At 44.6% G+C, this 9,042-nt stretch overlaps 1 protein-coding gene across 4 annotated transcripts; it reads right to left on the bottom strand.

Annotated features, from left to right (window-relative positions):
- Nucleotides 1–2,829: 2,829 nt before the first annotated feature.
- LOC136490943 (protein DETOXIFICATION 33-like) lies at nucleotides 2,830–7,490 on the bottom strand. Of its 4 annotated transcripts, XM_066487153.1 has the most exons (4): nucleotides 6,994–7,490; nucleotides 5,474–6,894; nucleotides 4,843–5,387; nucleotides 2,830–4,007 (listed from the first exon to the last, which is right to left on the bottom strand). In XM_066487153.1, the coding sequence occupies exons 2-4, from the start codon at nucleotides 5,699–5,701 to the stop codon at nucleotides 3,917–3,919; spliced, it is 864 nt and encodes a 287-aa protein (XP_066343250.1). In that variant the 5' UTR covers nucleotides 5,702–6,894; nucleotides 6,994–7,490; the 3' UTR covers nucleotides 2,830–3,916. The 4 variants fall into 4 exon arrangements, with proteins under 4 accessions (XP_066343250.1, XP_066343242.1, XP_066343266.1 ...); XM_066487145.1 differs by having other exon boundaries at nucleotides 5,474–7,490; XM_066487169.1 differs by lacking the exon at nucleotides 2,830–4,007 and adding an exon at nucleotides 4,060–4,723 and having other exon boundaries at nucleotides 5,474–7,490.
- Nucleotides 7,491–9,042: the final 1,552 nt, after the last annotated feature.

The following is a 9,042-nucleotide window of genomic DNA, read 5'->3' as shown; positions in this document are numbered from 1 at the left end:
TTCTAAATACTACTTTCACATCCTTGACCATTACGAGTATATCTTCCCCGATTCGGTTATGAGGCTTCTTCCGGTGATCTGGCTTACCTTTAAAATGCTTACCTTTCTTTCTTACTTGGTGATTCAAAGGAAGAAATCGACGATGGCCAAGGTACACGACCTTTCGACATCTTTTCAAATATATACTATCAAGGTCATCAAAACAATATGTGTATGTATTATATCCTTTGTTTGTCTGACCTGAAAGATTACTTAAAGCAGGCCAATCATTGATTGTTACGAACAACATTGCTCGTAGGTCAAAGTGTTCTTGTTTGTACTCATCCCAGACACGTACACCTGGTTTGTTCCATAAAACTAGAAGTTCTTCAACTAATGGCTTCAGATAGACATCAATGTCGTTGCCAGATTGCCTCGGACCTTGGATGAGGATTGGCATCATAATGAACTTCCGCTTCATGCATAACCATGGAGGAAGGTTGTAGAAACATAGAGTAACTGGCCAAGTGCTATGACTAGTGCTCTGCTCTCCAAAAGGATTCATACCATCTATACTTAAGGCGAACCTTAAGTTTCTAGCCTCATTTGCAAACTCTGAAAATTCCCTGTCTATCGCTCTCCACTAGGACCCATCAGCTGGGTGTCTCAGTATATTATCTACCTAACGGTCTTCTTTATGCCACCGCAACAACTTTGCATGGTCTTTATTTCTGAACAAACGTTTTAAACGTGGTATTATAGAAGCATACCACATAACATTGGCAGGGATTTTCTTTCTAGGACGTTGTTCACCCTCGACGTCACCAGGATCATCACGCCTTATCTTATACTACGCTGCTTTACATACCGAGCATTCATCCAAATTCTCGTATTCATTGCCATGGTAGAGGATATAGTCATTAGGACATGCATGTATCTTTTGAATTTTTAATCCCAAAGGGCAGACAACCTTTTTTGTTTTGTACGTAGTGGTGGGCAATTCATTTGGCTTCGGAAGCATCTTCTTTATGAGGTTCAATAAATTCCTAAATGCCTTGTCGGATACACCATTCTTTGCATTCCACTGTAGCAATTCCAGTGTTGTACCTAGCTTTTTTTGCCCCTCTTCGACCGTCGGGTATAGCAACTTCCTATGATCCTCAAACATGCGCTCGAACTTAACTTTCTCTTTTTTATTTTCGCATTCTTGTTGTGCATCACGAATGGCATCGCCAAGAGCATCACCGAGATCATCTTCTGCCGCTACCTCTTCTTCATCTCTCCCCATTGTAGTATCATCAAAGGCACCATACTGAGCAATAATGTCATCAATGTCTAAATCTTCTCCTTCACCTTCTTCCATCATGACCCCGCTTTCTTCATGCTTAGTCCAACATATATAGTTTGACATAAAACTTGACTTAAACAAATATGAATGAAGACTCATTGAACTTGAATATTCCTTTAAATTCTTACATATGGCACATGGACAGCACATAAAACCATCCCGCTTATTTGCCTCAACCACACCTAAGAAATAGTGCACGCCCTCAATAAAGTCTTGGGAGCGGCGATCAACATTGTACATCCAATGACGTGACATAATCTGCATTACACGACAAATTATGAAAACCTTGAACATAATTAAGTATTTTATTACACAACATAGATGACACACACACGGTTGATTAATTAACTAAGCCTAACTACAACGTAAGCAATCCCAACTATCACTAAACAAACTAAAACTACAATGCACTTCAGTAATATAATTATTTCGTGATCGTATGCAACTAAAACAGATAAATCATTCTTTTGTTGAATATCAATAAGCTTCTCCTGCTGGCTCACTGCCTCATCATCAGCAGCCGCTACCTCAAGCGCACCCGAATTCTGCACGTATGTAGCATAATCTTCCTCCCAGTACTAACCATCGCATCCATTGCTCTCCCACTGAAATTAAAGCCAAAAAATATTTAGTCAAAAATATTCAAGAAAAGCAGGTCAATTAGCCATAATAATCAAATACATAAGAAACTCACATCGCGATCCGAACACTTGTAGAAAACACGACCCTTGTTGGGTCCCTGTCTCTTGACTCGGTACTCTATCACAATCTTCTACTTACACTTGCCGTAGATAATGAGAGGAAGTTCTGACCTCAGTCGTTTCATAACCGAACGAGAGACCGAGGATCCGGTACCAGTTGTCATCTACTTTCTATACTTATTTTTGCAAACTAGTGTAAATTTCATATTTTCTAAAAAGATATATTTAAACAAAACTAAAATTATTTATTTATCTAACTAAACCATGAAATATGTACTATGTATAATAATAAAATACCAAACTATCAGGTGATTTTACTATTGTAAATCATCATGTGATTTTAAGCTAAAAATGACATAGATATCACATAGCTCAAAAATCCGTACTAGTTGACCTTGCTTACGTGATCATCTCGGCGAGCATTTCTCCACCGGACGGCACCGTACTTGGCCAAGGAAGAGCTCCGATTCTACAAGAAAGGGAACACGGTCTTCCACGACCGTTGCCGCTCTCCCTCGTAGAATCAAAGCTCCTCCTTGACGTCCGTTACCGCTCGGCAGAGAACATGCTCGCCGAGATGAACACGGTCCGTAAGTTCAACTAGTACGGATTTTCTATAATTTTCTAACTATTTTCTAAGTTTTTCATTTCATGAAAAATTTAATTCTAAAAAATAAAAGGCATGATTTCTAAATATTTTATTTCATGGAAAAAATAATTCTAAGTGACCTGCTCGATATCGGCGAGCTCGCGGGCGTTTAGGTTGCCGAGGATAGTAACATTTATAGATGACATTTGTAGGTATGAAGTTATCAAATATCCATCAAATTATTGCTCAAAAACATGTTTCAATAAATAACCATCCGTACTAGTTGACCTTGCTTACGTGATCATCTCGGCGAGCATTTCTCCACCGGACGACACCGTACTTGGCCAAGGAAGAGCTCCGATTCTACAAGAAAGGGAACACGGTCTTTCACGATCGTTACCGCTCTCCCTCGTAGAATCAAAGCTCCTCCTTGACGTTCGTTACCGCTCGACAGAGAACATGCTCGCTGAGCTGAACACGGTCCACAAGTTCAACTAGTACGGATTTTCTATAATTTTCTAACTATTTTCTAAGTTTTTTATTTTATGGAAAAATTAATTCTAAGATCACGTAAGCCGCCGGGGACGAGGATGGCGCGTGCTCCAGCGAGGACGAGCGAGGCATGATTTTGATGAACTAATTTAACTTTTGTTTATCCAAACATATATGCAAATCATCATTTGATTTTGAGCTAAAAATAACATATAAAATCATAATAAAGTCCAACATATAAAGTTACACATGCATCTACATCGCAAAATGAGATAAGCTACTGATAAAACATAAGAAGATTAAGTTTGTTACCTCCAAAATCGAAGAGCAACACCAATGGAGAGGGAGAGAGCAAGAACAACAGCAAGCTGAAGAACAGAGGCAGTGAGTTTGAATGGAATGGCTCGGGCTCAGGGAGGAAGAAATAACCTGGATTATAGGCCGGGATAATTAGTCCCGGTTATGAGGCCAAACCGGGACTAAAGATTAATCTTTATTCCCGGGGCATCACCTAAACCGGGACTAAAGATCCTTGCCCCGCGGACGACCATTGGGTAGGGACCTTTAGTCCCGGTTGGTATTACCAACCGGGACTAAAGGGTCCTTTAGTCCCGGGGGTAAAAAATGCCGATGCTAATACCAAATTGGGACATCGTTCTAAAGTCTGTTCTCTAGCAGTGAGTTGAGGATACAGTTTTTTTTTTTGTCACACAAAGATGTTGAAATCAATTTATAAATTATTTTATATAAACCATCATTGTTATCACCAACAGATTTATGATGTATAATTGAAAAAAAAAGAAACACTCACCAGACAGACATGATATCGAGTTGATGTTTGGCGTGTTTGAGGAGACCCACGAGAATTAGAAGTGATGTGTTGTACCAAAACTCCAAGCTATGTAATGTATACAAAACAGACAGTAATGGTTGATTATAGTAATATAGCAAAACATGACAAAGGAACCATTTCCAACGGAGCACAACAGACAAAACAAGGAAAAGATGTAAAATCTAGAAAGATGCAAGCCGGCAATGACCACAACTACTACAAACAATTTTCAGAGGCGCCAGTTTTTCCAGAGGTGCAGTTCCATTAAGAACCACCTCAAGAAAGCCCCTGCTATGTTTTTTTTGAAAGATCCGGATTGATTACCAGCATATATTAATAATAAGCAGAGATTGGACAAGCGCAAACTGCCCAACTTATCCTTTAGGTGGCAGACGGCCACCTTAGGTTTGAAGGAAATAAAAAATTGCCTATTACATATTACTTGAAATTACTACTTCTATTAGTGGCGCTAGTAGTTTTGCTCCAGCCAAAGACCATAGGAGAGCTTCATCATGTATTTCCGCTAGCCTAGACTGTGGAGGTTTCAAAATTTGCATGAAAATCCTCTCATTTCTTTGCTTCCATAGTATCCAGATCACCAGTACTTCTAGGATGTGTGCTTGTTTGCTCCCTTCCTGTAACCATTTCAACAAACCAATTGATTATGTTTGGGTTCAGATTTGGGTTGTTGGTCCACATGCTGATTTGGGTTGTTACTCCACAATCTATGATCTTTTACTGATGCTGTCTTGGTTGGACACAGTAGATTTTTTTTGTGCTACCTGTTCCCATTAAGTGTTAACGCACTTTTGAAAATCGATTTACAGAGTCTGTTACATAACGTGACAGAAGCTGAACAATTTATGAAGTAGCGCACGTGTATCAACGGGGAAGTACTAACCAGATCATGACGGCCGATCCAAGCGACAGCTTGATGAAAGCGCCGATGTTGTTGAACGCATGCATAGTGAACCCCTTCCATGTGTCGGGGAAGCGGCCGCCGGTCAAGTACGTGAATTGCGCCGCGACAATAAGCCACTGCGAGATGTCGCCAGCAACAGCCGCCCCGGGCAGGCCGTACCCGAGCTGCCTCACGGCGATGTATGTGAGCATGGCGTGCACGGCGAGGGCCACGCCGGAGATGGCCGCCAAAGTCCAGACCCTGCTCTGGGCCCAGAAGAACATGAGGAGCGGGATGTCCATGGCGTGCACGAACAATCTCGGGATCGCCCACCTGGCGTACTGCCCGGCGGCGCGCGACACATCGACTGGCTGGTGGAGGAACAACCGTAGGATCGGCGTGGCGAAGACGTACGCCGGTGCAAGCGCCAGTGTGATGGCACCACAGAGGATCAACGACTGCTGCGTGTAGGTGCCCAGCCTGTCCAGCTGCCCGGCGCCGACGGCCTGCCCGATCAGCGTGTTCAGTGCGCTGCCCATGCCAAACTACATGCATATGTTGCATATTAGCATGCAAGTGAAAATCAATAGGGAACACAACGCAATTCCATTGCTGACAGCGGAGAACTCACCAGGAGTCCATAGGCAAAGGTATCCAAGATGTTCTCGGCGACGGTGACCGCTGCGAGTTCCACCTCTCCGAGGTGCCCAACAAAGGCGGTGGTGACAAATTCGAAGGAGAACTGAAACATCTCTGCAAGGAGCACAGGGAAGGCAAGGCTCCACAGCAGCCTTGATTCCTCCCAGCTCCGGCTCACAAGCCACTTCATGATAAGCAGCCCATTTGAGTTTTTGCTCATGCTGAAGCTCAATCATGCTTGGACTCGATGTCATGGGCATATCTATCTATTCTATAAATCTATCTATCGAGCATTGACTTAAGCCGCTACGTGAGCCTGTGCCGCTCGTCGTCGACGTCTCTCGCCTATCTGGCGGCGCCCGCCCGAACACGTCTGCATCCCCCTTCTCCGACGCCTCCTACTCATCACGCAGCAAAGAGCCAGTGATCCTCTCCCTCCCTCCACCAACAATGGGGGCAAATCCCGCGCATCCCATGGCTCTCTCCCAGATCTCACGACGGCATGAGGCAGGCCCACGGTGGGGAGTGGCGCTAAATGACACGCGGCAGGTCCCACAGGCAAGATCCTTCCTCTGGTGAAGAGAGCCCACAGTGGGGAACGGCGCTAAAACAATTCGACTCTAACAGGATCATATTTTTTTTGAAACATCTTTTTAATATATATGAGCTGCAAATTATTCAACAAGCAGTATCCCAATTTTATTTTGGCAGATGATTATATGTGCTGGCAGCAATGAGAGCAATAGTGAGAGGCAGCAACTTCAAATGTGATATTGATGAGATCTAATCTATTAACAAATAGCGAGACACCTACTGTAGTGCAGTGTTACAGCATACATAGTGCAATATGAACAATTGTAGATTGGGAACCATAATAGAAGCAATTTAACTACCAATAGATTTTTCAGTGGCTTAATTAATTTGAAACACAAACTTGGTTTCAAAAGCATACATACCTTTCAAACTTAAACAAAGCAGTAGGATGGGAACTACATACAGTCCAATATCTATTGATAACCTAAGCAGAAATGGACCCTATTTATATGCAATGATATTGATTTGCATTAGAGGTTCACTATCTAGTTGAAACATGTGTTGATTCGCAAAGGTGCAGACAATTTTTTGGATAGGTGGCTAGTTAATTTTGCCTACATAAATCATTTCAAGTAGCACATGCCATTTCTTCAGAGTACACATGAATGCAAGATACAAGAAGCACTTGGAACCAAACAAATTGGAGAAGAACCTTCCCAGATTAAACAAAGTAGGTTAGTGTACAACATAAGGGGAATAAGGATGTGCATGGACATTGGACAAATTCGTCTTGCTATATTGAAGGGACATATTGCTTTCCTGCTTGCCTCACTCAACTAGGCGCTTCTGATTGATCTACTGGTATACTTATCTTGATGTCTGCGGATATTAAAGGGGAAGCAAAGTAGTGTTAATTTCTACAGGGATCCGCAGAGGGATTGAAGTCCCAAGCGCCCATCAAGAATCGTGATCGCTTACCTGTGCAGTGGAGCACTGGAGCTCCATCCACCAGACAACACAGAAGGGGATCTCAAATCTATTCATCTTCTTCCATGGGGTTTGAGCCTTATCATTGTGTCTCAAATCGATTCATCTTCTTCCACCAGGGGTTGTCACATGCTCACATGGTGCAGGATCAGATGTGGAGGAGTGGAGGATAGCAGACATCGCACGCGCCGGCAAAGGTCTCGTGGTAGGGACGGTCCACGCGCGGGCGGCCGAGGGCGGCGGCCACCTCCCCGCCGGCACCGAGGCCACAGGTGCCGTCCCGCGGGGGCGAGTGAGGTGGGCGGGCGTTGCCGGAGGCAGTTGCCAGCGTTCTGCGGCGGGCGGGCGAGCGTCGCGATGAGGACCTGAGCCCAGGCTGCGAGATGGTGGATAAGGGCGGGGCGGTGCAGCGGTGGGTTCGGGAGGAGAGCGCTGGGAGTTGGAGGGGGCGCAGGGAAGTCGGTCAGGGAAGCATACTCGCAACTGAAGCTCCACATATCACGGGTTTATTAGGCAGGGAAGCATACGGAGCCGCGTATGGGGGTCACATACCCAATCTTTTTTCCTGGCACGCTGAATCTTTTTTTTAATAAGGGCACACTGAATCTTGATTATGCTCTATTCCTCGTGAGTCTTTGTCCTCTGTCTCTTCTTCTCCCGCAGCAGCTGAACATGAAATGGACTTTCCTCTCTCCCTTCTTTTCCCCATCAGAAGAACACGAGCCTGAATGGTTCACTTTCAAAATTTACTATACGAAAGATTTGGTAAGCTATGGTTTTGTCTAATATTTAGTTCGCTACCAAAACTTACTAAACTCTCACATTTGACTTGTCAAATCTATGGTAATTTTTTTATCCAACTTTTAGCTTGCTCAATTTTTGGCATGGCAAAATTTAAAAAGTGAACCTAGCAGGCTCCATCCCTTTTTCATAAAGTGATGTGACGAATCCGTTTTCTATTTGGCTCAGGGACAACAAAGTGGGATCAGCTACTGATACGTGGGACCCAATTATCATTTTTTCTCATTTTGGTTCTCTCCTTACGCCTTCATCTCCAACCAGCAACCACCTGTCCTCGCGCACGGACACGGCGCACCTCGTCTCCTCCGTTGGTGCCTTCTTCCCTAGCCAGCGGCCGGCATTGCAGCGGGGCAGTCCGGTAGGCGACAGCGGGCCCATAGCTCCCTGCGAGCTTGGTCGTGTAGCGGAGCCCGGTTCTTGTTGCCGCGAGCTTGCTCGTGTGGCCTGGACGGAGATCCCCCACGCGACCGGATATTGTCGGTGTGTGTGGTGGGGCCAGACCGCCGAAGCTGGACCTGGCACTCGCCCGCACGACGGCTACGACGGCGGTCCACGCCCGGACCTCGCTGACGACCACCTTCTCTCTTCTCCTCCCCCACGGCCAGCATCGTTCTTCCACGCGAACAAGCCCGCGTCCCAAGAGGGACGTCCCTGTCCGTTGAAATTTGGGGGAAGGGGTTGCCCCGCACCTTTGCCGAATAATCCCCATCGGGGATGACTCTGCCCCAGCTGCCTCCCAACCAAACACGAGTCTAGGTGAGACATCTCACCTAGGACACCCCCCGTCCCGGCAACCAAACACATGGTAAGCCTTGGTGTGCTTAGCTGGGCTGTTGACTGTTAGGGGGCTTCTTGGCCTGTTTTAGAGTTCTACTATAGGATGGAGGCCTCGGTAATCATTGTGCTGTGCAAATTTCTATCTGGACAAAAGGAGGCACGAGTCTAGTTTCATCTCCACTAGTCTCATAAGATAATTTTTCATTCAGTGGATTCATTCTAGACTTATGTGAAGATGTGAACAATTATGGTTAATCGGTTAGCGATTCTTATACCTGATAGATATGAATCAGCAAACACACAAATATAATTGTATCTTTCACCTAGGAGTATTGTAGAGTATTATATTTATCCTCAGGAAAACAATGCATAATCAATATCAATAACTAACAAGGATATATATATCTGCTAATTAATATATCAACTAAATTAAAGTGGGGTTAGGTGAACTGATAGGAGTTA

The sequence above is a fragment of the Miscanthus floridulus genome, chromosome 1 (genome assembly GCF_019320115.1).
Source record: "Miscanthus floridulus cultivar M001 chromosome 1, ASM1932011v1, whole genome shotgun sequence".
NCBI classification, from domain to species: Eukaryota; Viridiplantae; Streptophyta; class Magnoliopsida; order Poales; family Poaceae; genus Miscanthus; species Miscanthus floridulus.
This window is presented reverse-complemented; position numbering and strand designations above follow the sequence as displayed.

What these genes read in the sequence shown, in the direction of transcription:
- LOC136490943 (XM_066487145.1), bottom strand. Translation starts at nt 5,701, where the DNA reads ATGAGCAAAAACTCAAATGGGCTGCTTATCATGAAGTGGCTTGTGAGC. An exon ending in CCTTTGCCTATGGACTCCTG is followed by an intron (nt 5,388 to 5,473) that starts GTGAGTTCTCCG and finishes ATATGCATGTAG; the next exon opens with TTTGGCATGGGCAGCGCACT. An exon ending in GGATCGGCCGTCATGATCTG is followed by an intron (nt 4,008 to 4,842) that starts GTTAGTACTTCC and finishes TACATTACATAG; the next exon opens with CTTGGAGTTTTGGTACAACA.